The sequence below is a fragment of the Anabrus simplex genome, chromosome 11 (assembly GCF_040414725.1).
Source record: "Anabrus simplex isolate iqAnaSimp1 chromosome 11, ASM4041472v1, whole genome shotgun sequence".
In the NCBI taxonomy this organism is placed as follows: domain Eukaryota; kingdom Metazoa; phylum Arthropoda; class Insecta; order Orthoptera; family Tettigoniidae; genus Anabrus; species Anabrus simplex.
The window spans coordinates 41,191,849-41,207,298 of record NC_090275.1 but is presented as its reverse complement, the minus strand read 5'-3'; the positions used below and the strand labels follow the sequence as shown (position 1 = coordinate 41,207,298).

At 36.9% G+C, this 15,450-nt stretch overlaps 1 protein-coding gene across 1 annotated transcript in view; it reads left to right on the top strand.

Annotated features, from left to right (window-relative positions):
- LOC136883377 (calcineurin subunit B type 2) overlaps positions 1-12,995 on the top strand; it is a 35,464-nt gene extending 22,469 nt beyond the window's left edge. The window contains exon 6 of the mRNA XM_067155650.2: positions 4,690-12,995. Coding sequence (XP_067011751.1) covers positions 4,690-4,737 — 48 coding nt within the window. The 3' untranslated portion in view covers positions 4,738-12,995. The remainder of the gene's footprint in view (positions 1-4,689) is intronic.
- Positions 12,996-15,450: the final 2,455 nt, after the last annotated feature.

Below are 15,450 nucleotides of genomic sequence, written 5' to 3'. Positions count from 1 at the left end.
TTTACCCTAAAATCTGAAGTTCAGGCGTTTGGAGGTCTGTCAGAGTCCTACAGCAAGGTTTGAGGAAGAAGGTAATACATTTTTGAGTCAGATCGTCACCTGCGATGAAACATGGGTCCACCACTAAACTCCCGAATCCAAACAAGCCAGTAAGGAGTGGCAGAGGAAAAGGGAGGCAGCCCCAATTAAATCCAAGACTCGACTGTTAGCTGGCAAGGTTCTTGCAACCATTTTTTTAATAGCGAGGCATTTTGCCAATTGATTTTTTGCATGAGCGACACACAATCAATGCTGCTTACTATTGCAAGCTGTTGAATAAGGCAAGGGCTGCATAACACCTTAAAAGACGAGACAAGCCGATTCGACAAGTCATCCTCCTCCACGACACTGCGCGGCCACATACTGCAGCTCTGTCTCCAAGCTATAGGAAATGCACTGGACTGCACTTGATCATCCTCTGTACAGTCCGGACTTATCGCCTTGCAGTTTCCATTTGTTCGCACCACTTAAACTCTAGGAGGGCAACGATTTGAAGATGACGAGAGTGTGGAAGACTTCATGCTCAACTGACTGGTGACACGACCCTGTTCTTTTTACGGTGAGGGCATCGAAAAGCTGCCCATACGCTGGTATAAATGCATTTCCAAAGCAGGAAACTACCATATGTAGAAAAATAAATTGTAATTTGCCTTGTGTTTTTCAATAAATTAATTTAAATAAAAAATAAAACCATGTTTATATTTGATCCCCCCTCGTATTAAACGCTATGGGTTGGGGTATAGTGCCATATCTGAAATACTTGATTACTGTTTCCATGAAGGAGCGATACCAAATGAATGGAGAGTTGCAATAGTAGCCTCAGTGTAGAAGGGAAAGGCTGACAAACATAAAGTGGATAATTACAGGCCAGTCAGCTTGACACATTTTGTCTATAAGTTGTGGGGAAGCATTCTTTATAATTATATTACACATGTTTGCAAAATTACTAACTGGTTTGGTAGAAGGCAGTGTGTTTACGAAAGATAATTCCAGTGAAGCTCGACCTTTAGGATTCCAGCAAGATGTAGCAGATGTTTTAGATTGAAGTCAGGTGGACAGTATTGCTTTCGGCCTATCCAAGGCTTTTGATAGGGTAGATCATAGATTACTAACGAAAATGAAGGCTATTGGACTAGACATGAGTGGTTGAATGGGTGGCTACATTTAGAATAGAATAGATTTATTTATCATAAACGGGTTATTTTCCTAATCAACGATGATTCAATAAAACATAATATAAAACAAATACATCTTAAATAAACACTAATTTCCTAAAATAATAACCAAGTTCAAACTAAAGCTAGAGATCTTTATATATGCATGTTTACAACACCTTAAATAAATAGATGAATAAATAAAACTGAATCTCATGAAATAATTGACATTATTAAACTACATCTAGTAACATTTACATATCTTACAGATAGGGCCTTACTTTCATGAGGTCATTAGGGCACATGTCGTTTTAGACGAAGGTAAGTGATAAAGGTCACTGATTCACCCACCTCATTCAGTGATATTAGTGCCCTCACAAGCCATGAATTAGCCCGACAGTTAAAGTGAAGCATTATCTGATCCTGTAATGATTAAGAAGGGTGTCCCGCAGGGCAATATTATTGGATTTTTTTTTTCTTGTATATATAAATTATATGAATTAGAACTGGAATAGCATTTAAGGCTATTTGTGAATGATGATGTACTGTATACAGTAGTAAATGAGTTGCAGGATTGTGAGCGACTGCAGGACGACTTAAACTGTATTGTGAGATAGATAATAGGATGAAAAGTCAAGTTGTTTCACCTAGAGGAAAAGTCCTCTTAGTCTTAATTATTGTGTTCATGAGGTGATAGTACTTCATGGGGAACGCTATAAGTACCTAGGTGTTAATATAAGGAATGATCTTCATTGGGGGTATTCATATTAATGAGGTTAAGAAAGGTTATAGATCTCTTCACATGGTTACGAGTGTGTTTAGTAGTTGTAGTAAGGATATAAAGAAGAGGGCGGAAAAGTCTCTGGTAAAACCGCAGTTAAAGTATGGTTCGAGTGTATGGAACCCTCACCAGGACTACTTGATACAAGACCTGGAAAAAAAATTTAAAGGAAAGCAGTATGATTTGTTCTGGCGGCTGATTTCCCACTAAGGAGGAGTGCTACAAAAATGTTGCAAGCTATGGGTTTGGAAGAATTGGGAGTAAGGAGATGAAATGCTAGACTATGTGGTATGTTTTGAGTTGTTAGTGGAGAGTTTGCAAGGAACGCTATTGGTATGGAAATTCTAAGTTCCCAAGGCGGGAATTAGATATTTTTCCACCAATAGGGCTTCTGATAAGTTCACCTGCGTACACCCCAGCGTCATTGGGTAGGGTCTGATACATCCCACTCTGATGAGTCTAGTGTCAGACCTAAGACAACGCTGGTTAATAGAACAAACGCCTGAAAAGCCTTACATCTGATATGTTATTAGTAGACAAATAAGCTTGAGGGGTGGTTTTAAAAGTAGGAAAGATCATAATATGAAGATAAAGTTGAAATTCAATCGGACAAATTGGGGCAAATATTCATTTATAGAATGAGGAAGGTATTGGAATGAATTATCAAAGGAAATGTTTGGGAAATTTCAAAGTTCTTTTTGAAAATGTTTAAGAAAAAGCTAGTTTAACAATTGATAGTGAATCTGACACCTGGGTAATAGCCCTAAATGCAGATCACTGATGGTTGGTTGATTTACTTATTGAAATTAAATTTTAATATTTACATTTTAGTAGTAGTAATTACATTATAGTAAATCTGTATATGTCGAATTGAGAATTTGGCAGCTTTGGAGCCCCAGCACTCCCAAGGTATTGCACGAAGGGAATAAGGACAACGATACGACTAGCACTTGTTCATTTACTTGTAGCTTGGTGTGGTAACTGGTTGAGATTTATATAACCATGTACTACATGGTTGAGAATGGATCCAGAATAAATACCTAATAGCAAAGGGGTTAAGGAATTTCCATTCCCCTATTTGAATAAATGTTTTGAATTGGTTATCCTAGGGAAAGAGGAAGAAAAATGACTACCCCCCTGTGGGTGGGAAACGCAGATGAAGGAATACACCCACGGTATCCCCTGCCTGTCGTAAGAGGTGACTTAAAAGGGGCCCCAGGGCTCTCTACTTGGGAGCGTGGGTTGGCGACCGTGAGACCCTTAGCTGAGTCTTGGCATTGCTTCCACTTACTTGTGCCAGGCTCCTCACTTTCATTTATCCCGTCCACCCTCCCGTGGTCAACTCTTGTTCTTTTCTGACCCCGACCGTATTAGAGGAGGCCTAATAGGGAGTCTTTCATTTTCATGCCATTCGTTTCTCTCGCCTTTTGTCGTTGGTTACTTCGTTTTTCGATGTGACGGATCTCTACTTCCTTTCTCTCTCTACAACCCCTATGGGTGGGGGATGCAGACGAACAATACACCCACAGTATCCCCTGCCTGTTTTAAGGGGCAATGAAGGGATGATTGTATTAGAACCATGAAACTACTTGTGATTAGTACCATCACGCGGGGAACACCGTGGGTCGCCTTTACTTGTGAATGGTACCACTATGTTATGTACACAATAGGTTTGTGATTAGTAGGATCAGAAGGTGAGTCTGTATGGGTTTTTCACTACCCGTGAGTAGTACCGTTGTGAGAAAGACCATAGGTCTGGGCGTTGCCTGTGATTAGTACCACTTTATCAGCGACACCGTGGGTCTGCATTGCCTGTGATTAACCCATTATTTGAGGAACACCACAGGAATACCAGCGCTCGTGATTAGGTCGCCTACGTGAGGAACACCATGGGTTTGTGTGCCTACAAGTTGCGTCATTATGTGAGAAACAACATAGATCTGCGTTACCTATGCGACGAACAATGCTTGTGAGTAGTACCATAATGTGTGGAACACCGTGAGTCTATGCTACTTTTGATTAGTACCGCAACATGACAAATACCATGGTCTACTTTACTAGCAATAAGTACCATTATGAGGGGCTGTTGACCTCAATTTTGGACCCCTTTAAACAAGCATCCTTGATTCAGGATTGTGTTTTAGAAGTAGTCACTTGGTCTGTAATACTATTGTTTATGATAGTTTCTGGGTCGGATCCTCTTATTGTTTTAAATTTATATCCATCCATTCATTCTTCATCACGTTTTTTTTCTTGTGGTCAATGGGTGATTTTGAACTTTTAAATTGTCATTACATTTAGTCTCGTTTCGTACCATTAGGAGCTGATAACCTAGGTGTTAGATGTGCTCCCACAGACTAGCATATGCATGACATACCTTTCATAGGTAGTTTGGTAGTTTTGCTTTCTTTAGGAATTTTTTGTTTTGTTCTTTGTGGAACTGACAAAGCTTTAGTAATGAATATCAACGGCTGTGGCTCTTTTATAAACAATAGTTGCCAGATATACTCAGCAAAAAGCAGTAGCACAATCTCAAATAACCTCAAAAGTTACTCTTTTGACCAATGGCTATTCCTGTAAAAAAAAAAAAAAAAAAAAAGTCTCAATTGTTAGCAGTTTGATAACATGATCATCCCATTGCATGTTTCTTTTGATATGTAAGTCAGTTTAGTAAATTTCATAAAAATAAAAGAATGCCTGCTTTTTTTTTTCTAGGTGGTTGGTAACACGGATATCCACAAGAAGATGGTTGTTGATGTGTAATTATCACAGTTCTTCTTTCTTTGTGAGGAAGAAAGTACCATTGTTAGATAAACAAGAAAGACAAAGAAACTAAAGAAATGAGAAGTTTTTATCATTTCTTTCCAACTTGCCATACTACCTTGTGATTAAGTTCTATTGTCCGTTAAATGAGTTATTCTAGCCAGATTTCTCATCCCTACCTGAGTTTAGAAATGTTCTTATCCCCTCAGCACATGCTGTGCTTTGATTCGTTTACACTAATGCCCACCATAGGAAGTGGGGATGGTTAATATTCAGTGTTGTTTTGTTTTTATAATTCATGTTTTTGTTTTTCTTTTTACTATGAGTCATGGTTGTTGTTAGTCAACCTGCCCTCTGTGGTTTGGTTTTATGTTTTTAGAAGAATTATTTACCATTTTTAAGTAAAACTGAAGTTTAAAAAAATGTGTACCATTCTGTACTTACCATACTGAAAAATGCATGTTCATTATTGGATTTCAAATGGTCAATTTTTACTTTGATATCAAGAATATATTACTGCATGGTACTGATGGAATGTTGAATGGAAGAGTTAACTCCTGTCTGTTATATTGTCCATGGACACAGATGCAAATTTAGGGTGCAGAGGTAGTGTTGGTAATAATTTAAAAAAAGAGAAACAACCAAATGCCTTTTTATAAAATAAAAAGAATGTATACAGAGAATAGAAATCGCAAGAATAAATCGTGTTATCGTTGTCAACAGTTCAAATTCAAAGTCTGGTAATTGTATCATCTTGTTATAATTCTTACTCTTGTGAAATATGCAGTAGGTCACCTAATTGCACTCCTTCCATATCTGCCTTTCTACTATGACTTTTTGGCTGATATTCTTCTGAAGTTAAATATTTTTACTAGTGCTTCATAATATTGCTTGTTCAGGTTTTCAGGAATATTCTAAGCTGGTAGTGTGACTCAAGTTTGTTACTATGATATGTGGTAAAAGTGTCTTTGGAAGTAATGGCAATATATAATTATGTCCTCAGTTTTTCAGTCGGTACTTACTATTACCTGTTAGTATAGTGTTCTTTAAAGTTCTTTTTACTCTGAATGTCGTTGCAGTGTATGAAAGAATCTTGGACCTCAAATGTAAAATTGTCTTTCTAAATCATGGTGCATTTTTAAGTTTTAGACTAAAGAAAAGCAGATGGAAAAATGAAAAAAGTATTAGGTGAGGTGGGAAGCATGCTTTTGGCAACGGTTTTGCTTGTTGTTCACTGTTTTTACCTTTTGCTGGCTTTTATTCCTGAATTGTTAATTTTTAGATATAATTAAAATATGTTGCTGATGTTTCTTCACGTAGAGGATGGTATTCTTATGATCTTCTTTTGCTAGTGGTTTAACTTCTCATTAATACATCGAAGGTTTTTGGCGACGCAAGGATGAGAAAGGGCTAGGATTGGAAAGGTAGCGGCTGTGACCTTAATTAAGGTACATCCCCACCATTTGCCTGGTGTTAAAATGGGAAACCACGGAAAACCATTTCAGGGTTGCCAATCGTGGATTCAAACTCACCCTAACAACATGGCCAACTCTGTGTTTTTCAATCATTTGGGCAGTATACTTCTGTTAAGTGTACTTTCTCTCCTGCTAGGAATATAAATTTTTGTGCTAGCTCTTAGTATAATTTACAGGAGTGAAATGTTTAACAGCAAAGCTCCTCTATCAGTATACTTTATGTTTAAATACTAATTCCCTTAAGAATATTCTAGGATATTGGCTGAGTCATTCAGTTAGTTTAAACTACATTTTGTCTTTAATAGTGTCGACCTTCACCATGGTCTACATAACTGGCAACCATTGACCCTACTGGTCTCATGACTGCGATACACTTTGGACTTCTTTTTATATTTGTGCAGATTGTATCTGATCTGGAATAATTTCCCCTTCAGTTGAAACTTGGGCTGTGTTGCTGCCAGGAGTTGTGTGAACCTTATGAAGGTTTTTCAGATTATCTGTTTTTGGGTAATAGCATAAATGTATTGAAAGTAACCAGTGCATGGATGAAATTTTAATATATCTTATTTCAAAATAATGAAGTACTCTGATATTATTTTATTTCATTAAAATATATATTGGAGAATATTGACACTACTTCTTAGCTTTATTCCATTGGTTCAGGATCCTCATAATGGGTCTTCTGCATCGTTGGGCTTCAGAATGACAATCCTTAAGCCTGTTTTTATTGTATACTGCCAGCACTGTTTTGTTGTCCTCTCGTTGCAAGGCCTTTAACATTGAAATGGAGAATAGTTTAAAGCTGTACTAGACATAGTATGCTGGACATGATCATACCATACATACCTTTTGTTGCTGAATTGTTGTTCTCAACGTGGTTGATGAGAGATGTCTATTGTACAGCAGAGTGCTCCCATTTCCACAGTATGTAGCTGGGATACAGCGATTTTGTTGGCTGGTCAACATTCAACTCCAAACAATAAAATTGCCCGTTCCACTATCCTATATATATCTTTCATTTGAGGCAAAGTGGCACTCTTTTGTCACCAAGTACACCCTTGACCTCCTTCCTCCATACACGAGTTATGTATCCTTGCTCACACTACATTGCTAATGTCATCACTCTGTAGAAGAGATCCTTGGTACCTGAAGCTTTCCATTTTAACTAAATTCCCTCTAGCAACTTGTTTGGTACTTTTGCTTGGATTTCTCTCTAGATATCCTATCTTCTTGAATCTTCCATGGACCTGCAATATTATTTTTTTACATTTATGAGTATTGTGCCTTCCGTATCTTGATCGTGAAGATACAGAAGACATGTTGTCATCCATATTATTGGCCAGTTGAAAAGTAGGTGTTGTAATTTATAGCATAAATCAGGAGTTTGGTTGCCTAGTTGTACTTCCCCTTAAGACAATCAGCATCACTAATATGTCTCTGATTTTTAATAAAGGACAGGAAGAATGAATAATTGATCTTTTTCCTGACTACCATGAAATGCTAGCCTTCCATTGCCATGGCAACAATCTTTTGTTTGGTAAAGTGGACTATCTCGGAGGTTGAATAAGAATGCACTGAAAATTTTTACTTTTCTTTATTTCTACTTGTTAAACTGAGTGTTAAACCTTTTAATTGTAAAATCAAAGTGATTATCTTATGTTAATGCTGAAAAAAGAGATTTTTCAGAGATTGTTTCTGGATTTTGTAATCTGTAGATCAAACAGGATAAGCATATGTCCTTGATAATTTGTGCAATGTTCAGTTGATCTGATATTGCTGTTAGTTCCAAACACCTTTCACATTAGCTGAGGACTCGGTAATAACACACCTCGTCAATTTTTAATGTTTGCCAAAAATAAACACACGATGGTAAAGATTTTTTGGTGTGTGGGCGTGTGTGTACATGTGTGTGTGCGTGCATGTTTACGGTCATCCTTTCCGGATCCTCGGTTGCTCTTTTCCATTGCACTTCTTCAGTCATCACTGGATTGTTTCAATGCCACATCGTCCGTAGCTTTGGAAGTGATGTTAGTTAACTAATTCTTAGTAGATCTTCATAGAACCTTTGTAGTATAAACAATAATACCTAGAATAAATATTTGTTTGTACATTTAAATGTGGTTATTATAACAACATTGATAATATATAAATATAATATTGAAAGATTTTTTATAATGTAATATTTGGTGTCTGCTAATAACTTTTTTACTGATTGCCACACTTATACTACTGCTCTTGAATGATAACTCACTGTGTTATAGGCTGACTCTGTCTCTTGTTACATTTCATAATGATTGTATACAAACAAATATACTTATATAAGGTAGAAAGGATTTTAGTTTGCCAATTGTAATAAGTAATGTTCCTCTTGCTAGGAGAAATGGGAAGGTGCAATACCACTATGTTCACAGTGCCTTAGTTTTGCAACAAAATAATATTGAATGTTTAATCTGAAAAACTGAATGAATAATCCTTTTTTTTTTTTTTTTTTCTTCTTCATACTCTTGTCACATTATGGAACTCTCACGCTCTTAATTGATCTAATTAAAATCAAATGTCAACTTCGAATGCTGCAAGGAATGATTATCGGAACAGACCTTTTAAACCTTGGGGGTATGTATAAGATTGGTTTGTCTTAATACTGGCTGCCTGTTTGAATCAATAGTAGAGCGCCGGTCTCCAGATCCTGCAGGTTCAAACCTGGCAGAGGTAGTCTGATTTTTTAAATTTTTTTTACTGTAGTTTTACTTATCGAGCAATTGTATTCGTAGAGAAACACGGTAATCAGTGGTACTGAGCGTCGGGAATATCATGTGAAAAAATGTAACGCATACTACCAGCCAACAAAGAGATATAAGCTAACTTCCATACCAAAAATTAGGGTGCGTGATAAATGCAAGTAAATACGGTATATGTTGTTTATTACGTTATTTAATACTTTATTTGTGTCATGTTTGACTACTCATTAAACTTACTTCAACACTGTGTCCTACAAATGAATTGTTACAGTATGGATTTGTGTGTAGAGAAACTTCAATAAAAAAGATAATTATTTAAAAATTGTATCTAATTACAATCATTAATATGACTAATAAAGGGCAGAAATTAGCTTCTTCATAAGTATTACTGTGATTGAAATGAATGGATTTATATTTTTCTACCCAGAGGAATGTTCTGCTGCAGTTGTCAAACTGTTATACCTTTTCACTCTGTGTACATATTGTGAAATATTTATTCTTCCATCCTAACCATTATTTGCTTCATCTATTTCCCTCTTCATATATACATAAATATCCATCGTTGTTATCGTTGTTGTAATTGTTGTCTGTATTAACTTGTGTATGTTTGGATCAGGGGAGTTATATATATTATGTAGTATATAGGTGTATTTACCAGAGGCTCCATTACATAAAGACAGAAAATGAGAAAAATATGTAACAGAAGTATTTGTGCCATTCATAGAACTTTTTCGTAATTATAGGGAACGTGTTCGCAATCGGAACTTGTGCTTGTTTCAGCGTGTCTCTCTCGGTTATATCAATGTCTTCAAATGGTTTTGAATATAGGGTTATAAAAAGGGGTTTGTGTTTCAAATTTTCCTATTTAATTCTGTCTCTTTGTTGTTTTTCTTGTAGAAGTTTAGAATCATTTCCAGTTTTTGTATGCTATTTGAACTATGGTGGCAGTGACTTAGTTGAAATGAGAGGAGTAACAGTAGTTTTATCTTGTTATCCATTATTTAACCCTCTTTGTGCCAGGCAATAATGCACAGATGTGCCTCAAAAGTGTTCTTTTTTTATTTAAGAATTCAGACTTTCAGGGAAAAAGTTGTAATCCCTGTATTTTTAGTTACCACTGCCAGAAAGCGATGAACATAACCACCGAACCATCTGTATGTTTTTTCGACAATATAATATTTATTTATTTATTTATTTATTTATTTCGTATCGCAAAACAAGGATACAATATAAATACATATTTCTTAAATAAGTATGTAATTTACAGGTCAGCATTCAATGTCCAGACTTTTCAGCCAGTCCACTGCTTCTGTAGAGGCACTGTAATTCTTGAACAGATCCATTGAATCTTTTTTTTTGGGCAGTCCATAACAACGTGCTGGATGGTTTGAGGCACATTATCACAGTTGCAGAATGGTTCTTCAGATTTTCCCCACTTGTGAAGCCAGAATTTACACTTTCCATGGTTTGTCCTTATCCTGTTTAGAGATGTCCATTCCCTTCTCGGTAAGTTGAAACCAGGAGGAGCTTTACAAGGATGGTGAATTAAACCCGGTTGGTCAGGATTTGAAGAGGTCCATTCTTCATGCCAGATCTCATCAGCATCAAAATTTGTTTCCAGGAGCTTCTCGCCTAACTTCCATGATGGGTTTCTGGACTTTAATCTCTTTGATTTCTGAGGGTTGAGTCCTGATGTAAGGGCAGTTGAGGATTACTGCGACATTTCTGCCATTCTCTTACAAGAGCCCGTTCTCTTCGTATGTGAGGGGGTTGAATGTTGGATAAAACGAGTAATCATTTTAGGGGTGTCGATTTGATGGTGCCTGATATTGTCCTCATGGTATCATTCAGTTGTGTATCAACTTTTAAAGTATATGCACTGTTAAGTCACACAGGGCAGCAGTATTCTGCAACTGGATAGATCAAGCCAAAATCTGATGTCCGTAGTACTGTCACGTTTGCTCCCCATCCTGTTCCACTGAGCTTGTGTAATGTGTTGTTCCTTGTTTTTATTTTGGCTGCAATGTTAGAGAGGTGTTGCTTGTATGAAAGTGCCCGATCCGTTGTGACGCCCAGACTTTGAATATGGGTTATACTTAAGTTTTTGGCCTTTGAATTAAACTTGAGGTACATAGTTGGCTTTTTGGTTGTCTAGGTGGAAGCAACTTACTTCAGTTTTGTTCAAGTTAGGTTTGAGTCGCCGTGTACTGAAATATTTGTTCAGATTATGGAGATCCTTTGTGAGTGTAGTTTCTGCTGTTTTGAAGTCACTCGAAATAGTTACTGCAAAATCTTCAGTTATGAACATGCAGTGCAGTGTAAGGAACAATAAAAATGAGTACCTACTGGAAGTTACAAACACATAAGACTCTGGCTAAATGTTTGGCGTACAGGCCTTTGGTCCAAGTGGTCCCGGGTTGGATTCCTAGCAGGGTTGGGGATTTTAACTTTCGTTAATTCTTATGGCTTGGGGGCTGGGTGTTTTTGCTGTATTCAGCATTAGAATTCATCTTGGATACAGCCCCATCCTCGGGCACACAGTTCGCCTATACGGCGTCAACTCAAAAGACCTGCACCAGGTTTCTCCAGAGACCTCGCGCCATCTTTCCAAAACACCCACCACAATTTTATAACCAAGAAGTTGCTCAGAGCAAAGCTGGCAAGTTTTTTGGATGTTCGCAGCGAATCTAGCACTAAGAGGATTGAGAAGGAAATCTCTAAGACAGCTATTGCTTATAATTATTTTAAAAATTGATAGCATATTATTTTAATGAAATTTGTAAATTTTGATCTTAAATTATTTCAGTCATGCCAGACTTTAAAATTTAACTACTTAATTTGAGAATATATTTGTTTGAAAGCCATTGTGGTTAGTAAATGTTTCTCAATTGCTGACATCCTGCATTAACAATGTATTATTTTTATTATTATAATTTGTCATAAAAGTGGAACGATTGTTGAATCTGTAAAAATGGAATTAACATTGCTTATCAAATCTGCTTCACTGTATAGTAGTTATAGAAGTGTGGGAATTTTACATGCTGGTCTTTATTTTTTTAAATATTGAAAACTCCAACAAATGCATCATAAGGTTTTCCTGTACTGATTATTTATATCAGTGCACTTCATACATCACATTCTATCTTCTAATCTCAAACAGGTCAACACAAATAGTTTTTCTTGTTTCACTGCACGTGCCTACCTGACATTTTTGAAGTTTGTTGTGTTATTGGTTCCCCCCTGCTCCAGAATAGAGTAGTATATTCAATTTTTTTTGCATAATTCTTTTAAAGAGAGGTGTTTACTAGTCATTGTATGTTTGTTCTTGGCCTAGTGACAAAAGCCCACCTTTTAAATGAAGACCATTACAAAAATGAGAACTGGCTTTTTATTTTTGTTCTTTTGTGGTTAAACTTAAGTCTCCAGTGCCTAGATTATATCAAATATTTGGTGATAGAAATGGTAATAGATCATAAAGAAGGGAGTTAAAGAAGTAATGTTTATGTATAATTCTGATTATGTAAATGGTGTCACTGGTGAAAGACTGTTTTTGAAAATAGTTTTTATTTTATTTTGCATGTAAATATATCTATTATATTATCTCGATAATGAGAGTAATGATAATACTATTGCAGAAATATTATATAAAACATTTTAACTCTTTTAACATTATCTTGTTTTATTTTTCTCATCACCTGCCTACAAATTCTATAAGGAAATGGCCCGTACCATTTGTAAGAAATACAATATCGGTTATGTATTCTAAGAATATTGTTGTTAATGTCGTATCATAACTTATATGGCAATTATTTCTGTAGATTTTATGTAAAGTTGGTACCATATAAATGAACTTTTTTTAAAGTACTTTTTTACAGTATTAATTATAATATTATGCATGGGTTGTTTCCTTATACTCTCTCACATTTTGTGAACCTGATGTATTTTTTAAAATGTATTACTGTCCAAGATTCTGTAATTGTTCGATGAATGTAAAAGTTTTTTTCATCAGTTCAGAATAAAATGGAAATCCCTTTTATCATTTTTATGTTTAATAGTTTTATTCCAGGAATAAGTATACATGTATCTACCTTACAAATTTTTTCTTTGAAACATCCCAGATCATTGTATAATATTCCAAATAAACTGAAAGCTAGGGATGAGCATTTCTCATGAGTTTCAAGGCCGGCTGTTTTCAAGAATTAGATTTTCAGTTATTTTTATGACACTGTTGAGGGGTGATTCATCTGTTGGATGGGGACGTTAAGCCTTGAGCAGACCCCTTGGTGCTATTTGACAGGAGTAGGCTATGTTCCAGCACCGCGTTTCACCCTATCCCTTCCTACCATCGTATAACATTTCACCTCATTAACTCCTCCGAGGTTGACATCGGGAAGGGCATCCGGTCATAAAAACCCGCCACGACGGATTCAAGGACGAGACAAGGCTTGGATAAAAAAAACAAAAGAAAAGATTTTCAGTTAACTTGTTGTAAGATGCATAATGTCCTCCTCGAATAAGCCAGCCTTGTGTTAGTAGATTTACTGGCACGTAAAGGAACTCCTGCAGTACAAAGTTTTGGCACCTTGGCATTCTCGGAAACCATAAAAGCAGTTGTTGGAATGGAAAACCAATAACATTATCTGCTTTTAGAATTTCTTACTTTCAGAGTGCCATATATTGGATCTGCTTTGTTAGAGAGAAACGGCTTAGTTTTTCAGTGTATACTGTACAAATAAAGAGAAGCTGCTCCATGCAGGAGATGCAATAGTATGCAGTGTACCAATCAGTTATAAAGTTTAACAACAATGTAGTTATTATATAAATTTCGTATCAGTAGCTAAAACAGCATTTTGTGTCACAATATTTAATTAGCCCCTCTGAGTGGGAGATGCAGACAAAGAATACACCCACAGTGTCCCCTGCCTGTTGTAAGAGGCAACTAAAAGGGGTGACCAAGGGATGATCAAATCAGAATCGTGAGACTACTTATGATTAGTACCACCACGCGGGAACACCATGGGTCGCTTTTACTTGTGCATAGTACCACTATGTTAGGTACCAAGTAGGTTTGTGATTTGTTGCCGGCTCCTACAGTACCTGTGATTCGTACCACTATATGCGAAACACCATGGGATGAGAGATGGTTCTGCCTTGCCTCTGCTTAGTATCCACTATTTGAGGAACAACCCGAGATAGTGCGGGTCCCTGTGGTTAGTCCACTTAGGTGGGGAACGCCATAGGTTTGCGTTGCCTGTAAATAGTGCCGCAGTGTGCGAAACACCATAGGTCTGTGTTACATGTGCGCATTTCACTACCTGTGAGTAGTACCATAATGTGTGGAATACCGTGAGTTTACGCTACTTTTGATTAGTACCACATGACAAATAGCATGGTTCTATCTTCCTAACGATAAGTGCTCTTATGAGGAGCCAATGACCTGGATTTTGGACCCGTTCAGGCTATAAGCTTCAATTCAGTTTTGTGCTTTAGACGCAGTCCCTTGGTCAGTAATACTATTATTTAATGCTAGTTTCTTGGAATGTGGGGCATTGCGGGTCGGATCCACTGATTGTTTTAACTTCATCTCCATTCTTCGTCCTCACGTTTTCTAATCTGGTCAGTAGAGGATTCTGGATTTTTAAATTGTCACCATTAGGGACCGATGACCTAGATGTTAGGCCTCTTTAAACTACAAGCATCATCATCATCATAATGTCTAATTTGCCATAAATGCAGTAATTGAGGATTTTTGATTGAATCTACCAGGACCTCTACAAATGGGTAACAGTTCTCGTTCATCTAGACCAAACGATTCCAACTGAGGTTCTCCCATAGCCCCGGCCGGCACCGGCAGCAGCCCCGGTGCTGTGCTGAAGCCCCGATGAGGTGGTGGGGGAGGAGGGAAAGTGGCAGAGGCAGAACCACAGGTCGTCAAGTCAGCACGCAGCTTACGAAAACAATATTATTTATGACAATTCTGTGAACACATAAACAGTTTATTCTGTACATACATTGCGTTTGCCTTAATGCACTTTTAGCGTTTACGTCGATTGACATCATTATGTGGCAACTAATTTACCAATATTAGGTACAATCGATTTGGCAGTAGAAATTCTAAGCACAGCCTCTACTACTACATCAGAGAGAGAAGTCCTAGTTCTACATTTATTTAAATTCAGAATTGAAAACATTTGTTCGCATGCATAAGTTGTACCGAACATTGATGTAAATTTTAAGGCAAAACCATGAAGTCTGGGAAATTCTTGCGGATGAACACCTTCGTAAAAGGAAATTAAATCACGTAGTAGTAGTAGTAGTAGTAGTAGTAGTAACTGTCCTTTAGGATTGCATTGCACTGTAGTTTTATCAGCCCTGTTTGTGAATGTGATGGTGAAACTGGGGTCATAAATATTTCAAGTTGAGGTGCCATATCATTCAGTTCATTGAATTGGGCATTGAATTCATGGTGCAAAGTCTGTAACGACGTCTGATAGTCTCTA